Source organism: Fonsecaea erecta (assembly GCF_001651985.1).
Source record: "Fonsecaea erecta strain CBS 125763 chromosome Unknown Scaff4, whole genome shotgun sequence".
Taxonomy (NCBI): domain Eukaryota; kingdom Fungi; phylum Ascomycota; class Eurotiomycetes; order Chaetothyriales; family Herpotrichiellaceae; genus Fonsecaea; species Fonsecaea erecta.
In genome coordinates, this window is record NW_017387247.1 from 2,317,975 (window position 1) to 2,333,987 (window position 16,013).

General features: G+C 54.4%; 6 protein-coding genes across 6 annotated transcripts; 1 reads left to right on the top strand and 5 right to left on the bottom strand.

The window, feature by feature from the left end:
- Nucleotides 1–1,658: 1,658 nt before the first annotated feature.
- On the bottom strand, nt 1,659–2,528 carry AYL99_05602 (hypothetical protein; the record flags this gene model as incomplete). Its single annotated transcript, XM_018837114.1, has 1 exon — nt 1,659–2,528. The coding sequence occupies one exon, from the start codon at nt 2,526–2,528 to the stop codon at nt 1,659–1,661; it is 870 nt and encodes a 289-aa protein (XP_018693967.1).
- Nucleotides 2,529–3,109: 581 nt separating this feature from the next.
- Nucleotides 3,110–6,777, bottom strand: AYL99_05603 (pre-mRNA-processing ATP-dependent RNA helicase prp5; the record flags this gene model as incomplete). Its single annotated transcript, XM_018837115.1, has 6 exons — nt 3,110–3,378; nt 3,438–6,240; nt 6,295–6,357; nt 6,405–6,545; nt 6,609–6,624; nt 6,686–6,777. The coding sequence occupies 6 exons, from the start codon at nt 6,775–6,777 to the stop codon at nt 3,110–3,112; spliced, it is 3,384 nt and encodes a 1,127-aa protein (XP_018693968.1).
- A 552-nt stretch (nt 6,778–7,329) lies between these two features.
- AYL99_05604 (hypothetical protein) lies at nt 7,330–8,435 on the top strand (the record flags this gene model as incomplete). Its single annotated transcript, XM_018837116.1, has 3 exons — nt 7,330–7,896; nt 7,955–8,272; nt 8,337–8,435. The coding sequence occupies 3 exons, from the start codon at nt 7,330–7,332 to the stop codon at nt 8,433–8,435; spliced, it is 984 nt and encodes a 327-aa protein (XP_018693969.1).
- A 773-nt stretch (nt 8,436–9,208) lies between these two features.
- AYL99_05605 (hypothetical protein) lies at nt 9,209–10,245 on the bottom strand (the record flags this gene model as incomplete). The annotated part of the gene is made up of 2 exons (XM_018837117.1): nt 9,209–9,685; nt 9,826–10,245. The coding sequence occupies 2 exons, from the start codon at nt 10,243–10,245 to the stop codon at nt 9,209–9,211; spliced, it is 897 nt and encodes a 298-aa protein (XP_018693970.1).
- A 626-nt stretch (nt 10,246–10,871) lies between these two features.
- AYL99_05606 (hypothetical protein) lies at nt 10,872–13,118 on the bottom strand (the record flags this gene model as incomplete). Its single annotated transcript, XM_018837118.1, has 3 exons — nt 10,872–12,731; nt 12,788–12,958; nt 13,011–13,118. 3 exons carry the CDS (start codon nt 13,116–13,118, stop codon nt 10,872–10,874), a joined length of 2,139 nt encoding a protein of 712 aa, XP_018693971.1.
- Nucleotides 13,119–14,186: 1,068 nt separating this feature from the next.
- AYL99_05607 (hypothetical protein) lies at nt 14,187–15,935 on the bottom strand (the record flags this gene model as incomplete). The annotated part of the gene is made up of 2 exons (XM_018837119.1): nt 14,187–15,425; nt 15,483–15,935. The coding sequence occupies 2 exons, from the start codon at nt 15,933–15,935 to the stop codon at nt 14,187–14,189; spliced, it is 1,692 nt and encodes a 563-aa protein (XP_018693972.1).
- Between the last annotated feature and the right edge of the window lie 78 nt (nt 15,936–16,013).

Sequence of the window (16,013 nt, forward strand, 5' to 3'; positions counted from 1 at the left end):
GTGCTTACTCCCCAGGGAAGACTACGTTCGGTACGCGATCACATGTCATCTGTGCAGTCACTGGAGTCGTTATTCTCGAGTTAGAGAAGAGTCGTTTTTCGAAGCTGGATGGGTTCAGCCTCTGCAGAGTCTCCAAGCGACGCTGACGGGCATGAGCGAGAGCAACTCACTGGGGTGGTTCAGCGTTGATGACAGAGAGGTGAGGAACTGCATACCGCCTCGGGACCCCCAGTCTCGAGCAATCCCTTGGGCTTCTGCTATGATAATGGATTTCTTAGTCCTGCCCGGGGAGAGAAGCGAGGCCAGGGCGACAGACCCCAGTCCGAAGGCTGATCGCGAGATAGAAGGAATAGAGCCAGAGTGTCCGTTTCGAGCGACAGAAATGCAGTCCTTCGTCTATCACAAACAGCACTACGTTCTTAGTGAAGAGGCAATGTCATTCGAAGACCAAGGAGAAGGTGACAAAGTAAGTTGATTGAGCAGGTGAGTCCCCTCCTGAAGATGTCCCGTTGATTGTATTGGGAGTTTTGGTCATGGAGTAAGTCGCGGGTTAGGCACGAGAGCCTGTCCGTGTTGGCTCACTTTCGATCCCTGCCTATTTCCTCCACTATCGTCCTGTCCTGTCCCTTTGCTGCTGTCGCTCACTTTTTCTACAATACCTGACAGCTTGTGGTCGAGCGTGACTCCGCAACAGCCTGAGATTTGCATTGCCGAATCTGACTCGCTTGTCTGCTTGTTCCTTGGCTTTCCCGAGCCTTAAACCAGTTGTCCGGAGTCTGCTTTTATTCTTGTTATCATCACCCCGTGGGCAATCAAGGGGGGACCCGGTCTGTGAACAGGGAGAGAGACTTGGTTGATTTCTCGCGCACGCACCGCATGGCCATGAGCCACTTACTTTGCTGTGCAAGGACGCCGGATATCCGTCTACAGGTTGGTGATGGTGTGTATGTACGCCCATATATTTATATATAAGGACAAGCAAATCTGTGCAACGGTACGATGCGATACGTGTTGGCGCTGTCCTGGAGCCAGCCATCGGCGCCTTTTACCCTCAAATGTCTGACATCTCCTTCAATATTGGCTTTCTAGGTTCCTGGGACTAAGGACATGTGTATATACATATGTGTATGCAGGTACACACTTCTCAACCCACGGAGTCCCATCGTTCGTCTGTCTCCCATACAAGTCGGTCGGTCCTCTGTCCATCTTTAGAATATACACACACACAATAGCGAGCCACTGTGTGGTGTGTTCTTGTCGTGCTCGGACCTACTTTGCTAGAGTATGTCCTTATGTACGTACCTCCTCAACCTGCCTCTCTCCTTCTCTATGGCATTCATCCGCCCTGCCCTCTCTGCCTGTTTCACATCCAGTGCATGCAGGATACACCCCCCAATAGAGATCACCAGACGGACGAAGGTCTGTCTCCTGCTCTATGGCAGGCAATGTTAAAGCTGCAAGTCACTGGGGACTGAGCGACCGGGGTCTCCTAGAAGTACAGTAATCCCTACTGGCTTTAGTTACTGGCAGGCTCTCTTGCACTTTCATTCACTTCGTTCAATCCCTCCCTCCCTCCCATGAGTTCGCTTCCTTCTCCATGCCCGTGCCCATCTTCATACCCTTCACCCCCTTCCTCTCATCCTTCTCGACACGCCCATTCATTCATCACCCCGACACGCCCCCTCGTGCACGACGGCGTGCGCGGGCCCCTCAGCCGCGTCCCTGCTGAACGGAATCTGCAGCGCCACGGTCTCGCCGTCGCCCGGGTAAAAGGTCAGGTGGCCCCGGGCGCGCGGGTCCGTGTCCGCGGCGACGAGGATCTGCTGCGGCGAGCCCGGCGTGATGGTGATGGTCTCCCAGGCTGGGTCGTCCGGGTGCGGGTGCCGCTGCTGACCAGGGAGGAGGGGCTGCTGCTGTTGGTTTTGGTGGTGGTCGCCGCCACCACCGTCCTTGTCGTGGTCCAATTCAAAATCCAAACCCAGGTCCAGCCTCGACCCCGAACTCTCGAACCGCCGCTCATACCCTGACTCGTCGTCGTCGTCGTAGTCATAGTCATTGCCATGGACGTGGACATGGACGTGATCTCCTCGCCCTCCAACGGCCTCGCCATTTCCAAGGCCGTCACCGGCAAGAAGATGACGACGACGCGGAACATAAACCTGCGCCAACCCACTCAACAGGACGAAAAACATGGCGTGGGGCGGACGATGCCATCCCTCCCCGCTGCGCGGCGGGAGCACCACGTACGTGACGTTGTCGACGTCGCCGAGGTCCACCGCGCGTCCGACCGTCGGGTAGACGGCGAAGGGGGCGGCGAGGGCCCAGCACTGCACGCGGGCCAGGTACGGGGGGGCCGCGTGGTTGGTGAGAGCGGTGACATGGAGGGTGGTCTTGTTCGCTGAGGTCGAGGTCGAGGGAGATGTGGAGATAGAAGAAGACACGGAGGCGGCGTAGAGGAGGCAGACGACGACGGAAAGGGTCGAAAGGAAGGAGACGACGAGAGCAGCGGAAGAAGAGAGGGGCCTCATGTGTGCCGCCGTGCCTTTTTCCTCTTTTTTGGTGTGGCACGGGGAGCTTGATGGATGAATGGATCGATCGATCAATAGGATTGGCTCGAAGAATCAATCAAGAAGGCAAGGCAAGGCAAGGCAAGGCAATGAAGGAGAACGAGGGCGGCATACAACGAGGCTGAGATGTCTAGGGGGGAAATGACTAAGAGGGGGGTTCTTGAGAAGGATACAATAGATCTGGTATAATATAGTTTATATGAGATAAGAGCAGCGAGAGGCACACACACACACACATACACACACACACACACACTGGAAACTGGGATTGAGTTTTGACCACCCGCCATCATGGTTCTCTGCGTCACAAATCAAGTCAATAATTGTTTGTCCTCTCGATTCCCGTCACATAAAGTAAGTACAGTATACGACGTATATAGATAGATAGCCTGCCCAAGCATTCAACAACGAACCGACACCGTCGAGAAGACTGGCGTGGCGGTATCTGGACTGCAGTCGCTGCTCTATTGCTCAACGTCCCCCCTCTATCTCCACGGGCAGCAACATCCCCAGGTGTCCACGATCCATTGCTTGCCCGTTATCTACAACACCGAATACCTTCCTCCAGTCCTCTCCGCGGCGTCAGCGGCACTCATGGTGCCCTCCTTCAACAACCGCATCAGCTCTCTCATGGCGTCGTGCACCACAACCTCGGTGTCTCCCTCCACGAGAATGTACAACTTGGGATTCTCGCCCGGCCCAGGCTCCTTGCCGGCAGGGTAGAAAGATCCCTTGGTGGTAATAGAGGTGCCCGTCGCTTCGAGGATCTTGGCCACGTTCGTCCGGTTCGTGACAGCCCAGCGTGCTTTTTCTGTAGGATGATGGTTAGTGCAATCTGCTCTGGTGACAGGAGGTGATGAAAACACTTACGAGGAAAGTCATTGATCTCCAGCGTTGCGTGGAATGCACCAGCATCAGGGCCCTTATTGTCGATAGGCACACCGGACCGCATAACGCCTGCTTTGGAGAGTTTCTGGTTGATCGCGCCAACTGCCGCCGCAACCTTGTCCATTTGGTTCTGCGCCCCAGCTCCCGGTTTGGATCCTCCGGCAGGTTCCCGCTCGGTCCTGTGGACGGTGATTTTGCCGTCCAGGTCGATACCCTTGGGCACACCGGCAAGACTGGCTCCGCCTTCGAACGCCTTGACGCTCGAGGCGGCTTTGGCAAACAGATCATCACCCACTTTGACGTCTTTGCCATCTTCTTTCTCCTCTTGCTCCTCGCCTTCTTCACCCGTCTTGAACGTTTTGCGTTCTCGAGCCTTGGCGGCATCACGCTCCTGATCGAGCCGTTCGAGACCTTTGCCACCAAATCCAGAAGCACCAGCCTTCTCTTTGCCGGCCTTGACCTTCTCCATAAAGGCGTCGACAAGCTTTTGCACGGCTTCAGGGACCGGTTGCCCACTCTGCCGCAGAGCTTTGGCAATGTCAACAGCGTATCTGTCTTGTTCTTCGGTAAGGAAGGTCACAGCAGTCCCTGTGTTGCCGGCTCTGCCCGTGCGTCCAGCACGATGGACGTAGTCTTCCAGGTGATTGGGGGCGTCGTAGTTGACCACCAGCTTCAGCTGTTTCACGTCTAGACCACGGGCAGCAACCGAAGTCGCAATGAGGATGGGCACCACTCCCGCCTTGAAGTCGTCGATGGTCGAATCCCGGTCAATTTGATCCTTTCCGCCATGTATCGACATGCAAGGGTAGCCTTTCTTCATCAAATCGCGGAGGAGGCCATCAGCTGCCTCTTGTCGATCCACAAATATGAGAACCCGATCGTCCTCATTCTTCTCGTCTTCGTATAGCTTGCCTAGAAGTTCCAGCAGCCGAATAAATTTGGTGCTGTCTTCGCGGACTTCGACAATCTGAGTGATCTCTGGTGCAACGACACTGCGGCCACCGACCACAATCTCGACAGGCTTAGTCAGGGTTTTCCTGGCCAGCGCTTCCATCTGGCGGGGGAAAGTTGCGGAGAAGAGGACGGTTTGGCGGTCCGGTCGGATGTTGGAGAGAATCTTCATGACCTGAGGCTCGAATCCCATGTCAAACATCCGGTCGGCTTCATCGAGCACCACGTACGTGACTCGTTTGAGGTTCGTCACCCGCCCACTGTTGGCTGCAAGAAGGTCAATCATCCGCCCAGGAGTACAGACCACAATTTCAGCCCCACGCTTCAGGTCGGCTATTTGGTCCTTGATGGGTGCACCCCCGTAGGCGCATACTGCTCTCAAACCCAAAGCCTTGAGGAAAGGCTTGCATTCTTTGTGGATCTGCGTGGCAAGCTCTCTGGTAGGGCTGAGGATGAGGCCGATGGGGCCGTCCAGAGGCTCTAAGGGAGGTTGATCCTTGATATGTCGGAACATGGGGAGAAGAAAAGCAATGGTCTTTCCTGACCCTGTTTTCGCCACCCCGATAACATCGCGACCGGACATTATCGCTGGAATGGCTTGAGCCTGGATGCTGGTCGGTGCTTCGTAGCCCAGTTTTTGAATGACCTCCAGAACTTGAACTCCCAGCCCACACTGCGCCCATTTCTGGACCGGCTTCGGAACATCAATCCCTCGGACTTTGATGTTGTCCAATTCCATTCGTAAGCTGGCCACATCTTCTTCTGTCCAATCAGCCATTTCCACGGGCTCTGAGTAGAAGTTGCGCCGAAATGGTCGATACTGCATTTTGGCGTGGTTGACGGTCGGGATGTCCTTTTTCTTCTTCTTTGCCGTGGCACTGGCCAGTGAGAGGATATTTTCGGGATGTTCATTGTCGACTGCCGTCATGTCAACCTCATCATCGCCGAAAAGAGCCTCAGGTTCCAGTTGGCGTGACTTGGAATTTGTCTTCTGGGTGAGGACTTTGTTGGCAGTTGGAACAGGCTGCAAATCCTGCATGAACGCATCCAATGGGTCCACTTCTTCCTCTTCCTCGTTTGTGGCAGTGGTGGGTAGGAGAGCAGAGACGTCGGCCATGGTTGTGTCTTCGCCCCGCTCTGCTTGACTCCGCTGCTCCGCTGCTGCACGAGCGGCGGCCATGGCCTCTTCCTCTCCGTCTTCTTCCTGCATATCGACATCGTTGTCACCATCATCGGCACCATCTGGCTGAGCGTCGTCAACACTTGTATCTTGTTCTAGGGCCATGTTTATGGGCAGCTTCTCAAGTTTCTTCTTAGTGCCCTCATCGTCTGTAAAATCCAGACCTTTCTTGGCTACTTCGCTGTCCGCGGTCGTTTTGCTCCCCAGTCCAAATTTGCCCACTGTGCCTGTGGCTTTTAGTGATTTGGGAGGGAAACCATTTGCGGCAGGCTTTGGAGAAGGCTGCGAGGCTTTGGCATGGCCATTGGTCAAGGCTGGCGGAGCGATGTCACCCCCCAGGACCTTGGTGGCGGCTGAGGCATGCTGGGCTTTCTTCACGATGGCCTTTGGGTCGAATTTGCCAGCGTACGGCGTTGAAACTGGCGATGGTGAACTGGGGGCTGCAGGGGACTGCGGAGAACTGACTGCGGGCAAGATGCCTGCTTTCCGGTCAATCTCCTGCAGTATACTTCTCGCCCCACCGGCAGCCTCGAGTTCCCTTTGCTTCCTAGCCTGTTCTTCAGCTTGTTTCTTCTTCCATTGTTCTAGTTTCGCGAGACGTGCCGCTTTCTGCTCTTCAGCCGTTTGTGGAGTGGGAGTGGATGGTTTCGATGTCTGTTGAATATTGATAAGTTCGACAAGATCTGCAAGCCTCGGCGTAGTACGTACCTCTTTTGAGACATTACCTGACTCTCTCTTCGGATCGCGATCCCAGCTTTCGTCACGCTTCCTCTTTCTAGATTCAGTAGACTCCTCTCTCAAGCGGCGGTCCTTGTCACGGGAATCGTCGCGCTTCGAGCGACCATCTCGATCTCGGCTCCGACGACGGTCGTCTCGATCTCGTGAGCGTCGTCGATCTCGGTCTCTGTCCCTCCTGGAATAGGAGTGGTCGTCGTCTTTTCGGCCATCATAGCGTCGGTCTAAGGAACGGTCTCGGCGACGGTATGCATCGCGATCTCTGTCTCTGTCTCTATCTCTGTCACGATCACGGTGGCGTCGCTGTTTCAGGAGATGGTTAGATTGAATTGTTTAAAAAATAGCACGGGACAGGGTAACATACATCAGGACTCCGAGATCTGGAGTGTCTCCTCCGATGACCGCGATCGCGGTCACGATCATCGTCTCTTCGACTTCTCTCGTAGCGATCCTCATCTCTTCGGCTGCGTTTTGACGAGGAATAGGAACTGCCTGCAGGTGATGGTGAGCGATTGTCCCCGTGCCTAGCCATCCTGTGGCTGCAGATAAGTGAGCTTTACTGCTTGAACTGCAAATCAGGAACCAGGCTCGAGATGGACGTTCGGAGAATGGGCGAAAGAGTGAACCCTAGGCTCGGGAGAGTATGGGGCTGGATGACACCGGTGTTCTATATCGCGTCGTTCGTCATTGTAATATCCTGATGAGAACTTCGTGCTTCGTGGTTGTAAGGCTGCGATATCCGAAAACTCGAACCTCCCGCAGGCAAACATGTCCCGCATTTTCCTTGGTACCACTCTTACATAAGCACTTCCTTGCACACGTGATCAGATGCTCTCCCTAGCCACAAGCTCGGCTCGCATTGGGCCCAGGCACGCGTGGATCAGTCGATGCATGTCCTCCCCAGCCACCGGATACAAGAAGTCCAATCCAGATATCATACCCCGTGCATTCTTTGGAAAGCTGCCCCCTTGCCTTGTATATTTTGTCATTCTCTCAAGGGCGGCCACGATGGTCGCACTCCCATTCTCCCGGCCACTGGCCAAGCAGCTGCTGGCCCAGTCCGCTCGATCCCTCACGCGACCTGTATCGACCACCTCCCTTCTACGCGTAACCTGCAACTGCAGTTCAAACCACGACTTCTCGAGCCCTCAGCCTAAGTTGGGAAAGCTTGCATCACACTTTCAGCGAGCTAGAACATACGCGACAGCGGCTGAAAAGCCTGCAAGCCGCCCAAAACAACATACAGGTCGCACTCCTGCGAAACGCACCACATCAACCACCAAAAAGGCCGCTCCGGCAAAAAAGCGACCTGCCAGAAAAGCCAAAAAGACCACAGCCACCAAGGCCAAACCAAAAGTCAAAAAGCCTCCGAGCAAAAGCGCTCTCCTGAAGAAAGCGCGTAAAGATCAAGCGGATCTCAAGGCTGCAGCTCTGTTGGAAGAGCCTAAAAAACTTCCCTCGACGCCATGGCGCCTCGTGTTCGCCGAAGAGACCAAAAAAGGTGGAGGCCAGGTAAAAGCTGCGGCTATGGCGGCGGCTGAGAAGTTCAGGAATCTTACATTGGAAGAGCGTGAGGTAGGGACTCTTCCGTCCATTTCTCATACTCTGGTGGTGTCTAACACTTCTCCTGTAGCGATACAACCACGAAGCCACCGAGAACAAAGCCAAAAACGACCGGGCTTATAAACAATGGGTCCAGACGCATTCACCACTAGAAATCAGATTGGCAAACAATGCTCGACGCCAATTGACCAAAAAGTCAAAGGCAGCGGGAAGGAAAAAACAGTACAAGGCTATTCAAGACGACCGCAGTGTCCATCGTCCTAGGAATGCCTACGCATTCTTCTTTAAAGAGAGGAATGACTCAGGCGACCTCCGGGGTATGACTGTGGGCGAACGCGGCAAGTTGATAGGACAAGAGTGGAAGAAACTATCTGCCGCGGACAAGAAGGTATGGCCAAGCCCTGTGAATGCACCGAAGACACAGAAAGACTGACCGACTTTGTTCGAAATAGACTTACGAAGATCAAGCTCAAGCCGACAAGGTTCGATATTTGGAGGAATACAAGACTGTATACGGGGAGGATCCTCCTTTTACCAAGAAGACTGGTTAGGCTTTGGCTTTCATCGGTCATGGGGACCCAGTCTTGCGATATCATCTCTCGAAAGACGAATCACCGGCGCACACACCCCACAATGCTTATCCTGCCTCACATCGGTGCGAGCGGATTCACAATTACATTGTACAGTACGGACCTCCAGAAACCTGGTTTGATCTTGCACACTTCTCTGCCGCTTTATGTGATCAAGGAAGGAAGGAAGGGGAGTTTGGTCTCGGTCATCTCTCCGGGCGCGCACATGAATCTCCACTTCCCACCTATTTTGGGGCACCTGTCGTTTTCTACGCTTTGTGAATAGGGCAAGGGAGGCTGGTTGTCTGGGACAATTCGAAGATCTGGCAAGGTCGGCTCATGTGGATGTTCTTCATCATTGTGGTTGGGTTCGTGGATGTCTGGGGGGCGGCGGGCTTGGAACCTGGGAACAGATCGTCAAAACATGATATGGGCGTACGCACACAAGATACCCCCGAATACTTGCACGGCAGGAAAAGAGGAGCAGTCTGAATCATCAATGGATTTTTCCCATGCGTAAGGCAAATCAAATCAAGGCTCGAATGGCTTTTCTATGTTGGCTTGATCTCTCAGCCTGTACAATACATACAACAACATGACTGACTGCCTGCCCGGTCGAGATCTGCTGTTGTTACATATACGATGGATGAAACGTTTTTTCACCGTCGCTATATTATCATGCATGCATGTTTGTCCTTTCGTGCCCAGGCCCACTGTGACTGACAAACATAACACACCACGAAATCCGCGACAACTCAACCCTTCTTCTCCTCCTCCTCCCCGTTCCCCTGTGGCTTCTCTTCCTCCTCCTCCAACATCCGCCTCCGACCCTCCATGGTGAACCAGAGACTCCGGGAGCCACTCTCCAGCGTGTGCACCATGGCGGCCCCAAAGCCCTGCAGCATGGCCACCAGCTGGGCGCGCAGCCCGTCGATGCCGCCGTCGATGCTGCCGACCCATCTCGTGCCCTCCATGTCGAAGAGCTGGCCGTCCACCCGGGCGCCGAGCAGCAGGAGCTTCTTCAGCCCGTCCTGCACCGCCGGCTCGTAGTATTGGGGCACGGCTCTCCGCGTCGGGGCCGGGAAGAGGGGCGGTTGTGGCGACAGGATCGAGAACGCCGTCTTCAGGTACGTCGGCGACACGGCGGGGAAGGTCAGGATAGCCACGGAGCCCGCCAGCCCCGGCGTCAGGGGATGTTCGTTCTTGTGCTGCTGTGCGGCCTCGTACGCTGCCTCCGACAGCACGTGTGTGAGGGAGGGATCGTCTTTCTCGGAGGGGATCCCGGCCAGGCCGCCAACAGATTCTGGGGGGGGAGAGGCTTGAAGAACTCGGCGATGCGGAGGGCGGGCTCGAACATGTTGGTCTTGATGACCTGCAGCTTGATGTACTCGCCGATGCGCTCGTGCGGCGGCTTGCCCTGCGCAGCCAGCTGGGCGTCGAGCTTGCGAAGGGCCACGGCCAGCTCGCGCCGGATGCTCACCCACTCGGTGGCCTTGAGGTTGTTGTGCTGGAAGAAGATGATCAGGGGCGTCGTCTGGAGGAGCGAGACGTAGGACCGCAGCAGTTGGGATTTGCGGTAGGCCGGGTTGCGGTGCGAGGGCGGCTGCACGGGCGGGTAACGGGCGAGCGTGGGTATCGAGGCCCGCATCTGCGCATCTGACGGGGCCGGCGTCGTCGCTGCTGCTGCAGTCGCGTACAGTCGCGAGCACCGGCCGCAGGTGTATGTGGGAGCAGATTCGATTGAGAGCTCCGCGAGTTGCGCAAGGGTGCGCAGGCGGATTCGAGGAGGCATGGTTTGTCGAGGAGACAACGACAGGGTGCACCCCACACAAGGTAGAAAGGAAATCGAGTCAGTCCCCTTGAGGTGAGGAGTTCGTTCTGCAGAGTTGGATTGAGAATTGTGTAGTTGTTGGTGATGGAGTGAGTGCCTGAAGCAAATCGATCCATCTGCCTCTCGGTTTTAAAACAATTCAATGCCTTTGAAATGCACGATTCCCGATACGGTTAGACCAGAACTCCCCCACAGCTTTGCTATGTATCGAGGTATTTCTTCTGCCTCGAGTTAATACAAATACAATAGAAACGATGCTGGTCTGCTGCACATTCTCCTGCCTCGGGAATAAGTCGTGAAGACAACTCACTGTCCGGTCTATCTTGAGAAAGCTACTCGGAGCGGATCCTCGACGGCCTGTGTCTTGAGCTCTGAAATGCTGTTTCGAAATGAAGTCCTCGATAGATTTGTAGCGATCTCGCATTTCCCGTGATGGGGTGTAAGCTAAACGATAGCTCGATGTCTTCTCTAATAAGTCGTCTCTATATCTATGATCTAATGGGCCAAATAATTGGGAATGGTATTGTACCCAACATCATCCTCTGGCTGGTGTGTCGTTGGGCATACGTTCACACAACCGTGTCTCCTCATGCAGACTTCTTTCCTCGCCTCATGTCTCCGGTGACCTCTGTGAACAACATGGCGAAGAACCCTCTCGTCTCCCAAATGGGCAAGGCGACACTAATCAAGGCAGAGCTGAAGACCCAAATGAAGCTGATGACGACCCAGGCGGTGAAAAACCCGACCGAGAACACGTAGTGGCTCAGGAACATCGGGATGGGGATCAAGAAGTCCATGATGAAGGGCAAGACAAACGAGGCGATGCAGGCGAGTTTGAACGCCGAGCGCAGCCGCGATGGGTGCTCTTCGATGGCCGCGTCCAGGGACATCTGACGTTCCTCGTCGGCACGGATGGGGTCGGCGTCGCGGTTCATGGTTGTCGCAAGGTGCTTTTCGTCGGCTGCCGCTGAGGGGGCGAGCGCGGACGAGATCTGTGCCGGGGACGGTGAGTCACTGGCAGATTTGATGTCCTTGGTTACTGCACCGCCGGAGTTCTGCGAGGTGCTTGACCGGGAAGAATCCGCCGATGGGGGGGTGGTTCGTTCTAGAGCACCGTGGGAGCCCGCTGCGTTGATGGCTCGCGTCGTACTCCAGTCATAGTCGTCAGGCTTGAGCAAAGAGACCACAACCGAGACAATCAGACCGGTCATGATGGCGGCGAGATTACCGGCCAATGTGGCGTAGTTTGAACCCGTTGTTGTCAGGGTGAGCTCGCCGTAGTAGACTTTTGCCTCAACGAGCCAGGCGGTTAGGCCGGCGGCAAGACCACTCACAGCCCCGGCGATGGCACCGGCCCGACTCTGCCCCTTCCACGTGATGGCAAATGCGACGGGGAACACGGCACCACCGATCAGCAGGCCCATGACCAGAAACAACCAGCCCAGATCAATGCCGATGACGTTCCAGATAATGGCGAAGATGGCCATGATCAAGCCAAAGACGGCAACGTTGACGTGGGCCATGAAGATCAAATTGCTGGGCGAGGCATTGGGCTTGATATACGTCTTGTAGATGTCGAAGGTGAGGATCGAGGAGACGGCGATCAATTCCGCAGATGCGCAGGATGTTACGGCCATAAACAGCGTGATCAGCAAGGCCACGGCGCCGCCTTTGCCGAGCAGGGTGCTCGCGGCAAATGCAGAGGCGAGGCCAGCCGAGATCTGACTTGACGAGGGCGCGTTTGGATATGTCGGGTAGGCAGGGTTGTCGGTCAGTGCGACCGAGGCCAATCCCAATGTCGTGGCGAAGCCAAAGGGGATAGCGAACCATGCCAGTCCGCCCAGGATGTATGCACGGACGGCGGTGGTCGGACGGGATGCGATGGCTCTCTGCCAGTATGCCTGGTCCAAGAAGACCGTACCACTGCCAGAACAGAGCTGAATGACGCCAAAGATCAAGGCGTTGTTGGATTTCAAAGTCATATAGCTGCCGTCCTGGTTGCCGACCACTGGTCGAAGAGTCGCCGCCTTCTTCAGCAGCTCAAACATGCGAGATGGAGAGCCGATGAGGTCGTCGGTGCAGTAGACCTGGAACATGAAATATAGGATAATCACCATCAGGATCAGCGTATGCGAATAGTCGCAGAGAAATGTCGCGCGAAGCCCGCCGCGTAGAACGTACGCAACCACGCCGAGAGGGATCAAGAAGATGGCGGCGTAGACGTTCATGCCGGTGAGGCTGCTCACAACGGCTGAGCCGCCCAAAAGGAGCTGAGACCCGACCAGGATGTTTGTGACCAGGGCGAAGAAGATAAACACAAGGTGGGCCACGGTGCCATAGCGGACTTTGATGATTTCCAGGTATGTGTGGCATCGAGGAGCGTTCATCTTGGTCTTGCAGGCGAGGATGGAGAACATCAGGATTTGGACGGTGGCTCCTGCGGCATACTTTGTGATTGTTAGCGTTTACATCGTCGTGATAGAAAGGGGAAGGTGTGCATTACCCAGAATGGTCCAGCTACACCATAAGTATAAGCGACCGTGCTGCTCTGAAGCAGAGTCGCAGCCCATGTCCATGCAGAGACGATACCAGCAGCAATGAGCCCAGGTTTCACATTTCTGCTCGCAGTGTTGAACTCTTCACTCGTTCTTGTAGAGAAGTTTGTGTATCGGTTCTGTACGGAGCATTAGCACGGGGGAAGTCGTCTGGATATAGGTAACAGGTACCTGGAGCATGGAGATGCCGGCCATGACCACCGTAAAGAAGAATCCGATGCCCACGACAACTCCATATCCCACACCCTGGGACAGCACTGCTGATTGAGACTCCGACATGGTGTAACGACGATCCCAAGATTCAGGAAAGGTCAACGGGCGAAGAAAGAGACAAAGGAATATCGGATGCACGCAGGGAGATCATTCATATACTTTCCTTGTTATACGTATCTTCGGTCATAAGCCCGGTTCGCAACGTATTGCAGATATCGAAGCCAGGAGTTATGTTCGACATGCCAATCGCAATGCCGGTCATTTTCCTGCGAGGAGAAATCATTCTGAAGCAAGTACCGATCCTGATAGCGTTTCACGATGTCGGATACTTCAGAACCCTTGTCTAGGATGCGATACATCATGTACCTACCTCATTGAGGAACGTTGTCCATCCGGCGCTGATCAGCCGCTTTGTAGGTCGATGACACCATTTGATTGACGCTGTAAGATAAACTGCACACCCACCGAGACGTGGAAATCCGATGGCGACGTGCATCATGAAGTGAAGATCCTCGAGGAGCCAGACATTGTTGGCTGAGGTGGAGAAGGAGTCGACGAAACGTGTCCGCGGTGATCTGCGAGGCTGTCATCAGTTATCAAACATTGATAGACAATGCATAAAGCTATGTCGAATGAGGAAGCTGCCAGGGATTTTTCACGTGCCATGGGGCATGGACATGGACCTGTATCTGCGAAGGATCTTCCAGTGACTGATACTGGACACAAATAGGATGTAAACATGGTCAGCTCTCGAGGCCCGAAGCATGGCCGTAAACAAAGCCGATGTCAAGCCTCACTAGCCTGTCCTCAGGCATCCCTCGTGCAGGGGCTTCATGTATGAGGCGATTCCTGCTGAAACGGTCGAAGCTGGAACCAAAATAGCATTGGATGCATCTAGACAATCACGATAAACTGTGCCTAATGTTCGCCTCAATTTGGTTGATTGAAGAGAGAACAAACAGCTTGGTTGCAAAACTAGCGGGAGGTTGTGTAAGTGGTAGAGACACATCACTAGCACTGCCAAGACTCTGGTAGCACAAAATATAGATAGCCACCCATAGGTGACAAAAGTGTTGGTGACAGAAGTATTAGGTGACAACAGGATTTGTCGCAGGCTGCTTGGCCCTAGGCTGTTTACCAGCCGTCAACCTTTCGTGCTCGGAGCAATAACCCACCCTCTGGCTTGCTGACAATACCAAAATTCATCTTAATGTCTTCACCCATCTTCTTGTCTGGATCGACGAGGGACCATTCGAATCGGCCGACTAAGCCAGCCAGCAATGTCGCAAATTCTCCTCGTGCGTATCTTTCGCCAATGCAACTTCGAGGCCCGGCACCAAAAGGTAAGTAACGGTAGGTTGCATCTTCGCCTTGGAAGCCGGCATGAGGATCAAAATGCATTTTCCCGTCTTCGGCATATTGCAGAAAGCGCTCAGGCTTGAACTCTTTCGCGTCAGGGCCCCAGATGCTTTTTGTACGGTGTGTGCCCCAGATCGAAGTCATGACCACCGTCCCTATGGGCAGCTGTTGGCCAAGGAGGACTGTTCCCGGTTTAACGACCTGTCTGCGCAGAATGGGTGCCGGTGGGAACAGTCGTAGGGTCTCATTACATACGGCAGCCAAGTATGGCAGAGACTCAATAAGTGGTGCATCAACAGGCTCATCGCTCGAGCTCGGTGAAGGTAGATGAGCCTGGACTTCGACCCGCAAAGCAGATTGAACTTGCGGATTGTGCGCAAGGAGATAAAGTGCCCAGGTAGTAGCCACAGACGTCGTATCTTGTCCTGCCGCCAGTATCGTTGCTGACTGATCCACCAATTCCTTGTCGGTGAAAGGCTCCTTGAAATGCAACAGGGTCGAAATAATATCCGTGTCAGGAATCTTTTGTGGATCAGAGCCAGACTCCTCTTCCTGTGCGTCAGGAACCACACTCTCCTGGCCAGCAAGAGCTTTCCTCCTTGATTTGATTATTGGTAGGGTGGCTTCATGCAATGCTTTGACAATCTGGTCAATTTCGTAACGTCTCGCCATTGGGAGTCGGACATAAAGCCAATAGGGTACGAGGAATGCGAGCAGTCTATAAAACGTCGCTTCCGGGCTTGTGGAGTTGGACAGAGGCAAAAGTCTGGCAAGGTCACTTTCTGGATTCTTGATTGCATTGATCTCAACTCCGAAGCCTGTCGCCGCCACAATATCGAGGGTGGCACGCATCATCCAGCTTTCGACGTTCACAATCGCAGCTGAATCCGGGCCGGCCTGATCTATCTCCTTCCCAAGCGTGGCGACCAACTGCTTCGTGTGCGTCCAGAATCGAGGGAATAAGTTTTTGATGTATTTGTACTTGAATGCAGGTTGGAGCGATTTCCGTTGGCGCTGTGGAGTGTTCGTGAGTAAGACAAGAACGAGAACAGTCGGAAGGTCTTGACATACCTTGTGTTCATCCTGACCGGCAACCACCAATCCTAAACCCGTAAGCTGGCCGATGAGCTTTGTCGCAATGGGGATCTTGTCGTAGTTGTAGGATTGAAGAAGCATCATCTCTTTGGTGCCGTGAGATTTGGTGATTATGAGCCTTTCGCCGTGGAATACGCCGAAATATCGGATGAGGCCATCATTGGGCGTCTCGTCCATAAAGCGCTCGAGATCTTCAGGACTCGGCTCGACAAGGAACGTTTTCCACCACGGTCCTTGAGATGCGAGTGGCAATTTCCGGAGAGGACTGAGTCGAGGCGCCGCATACACCACCCAAAATAACAGGAAAACGAGCTGTAGCAGGACTGTGATCCACAAAAAAGCAAAAGGGTTCCGTCCAAAGGAGATGCCAAAGCCGAATCTCACAACGGACGCTGCCCCTAAGAGCGTGGGTAGTAGAGGAGACACCATATCGACACTTTAGAGGCTAGAGGCCGAGTTCTCACAACAACAGAGGGGCTGAGACGAGGGAGTCTGATACTGATTCTG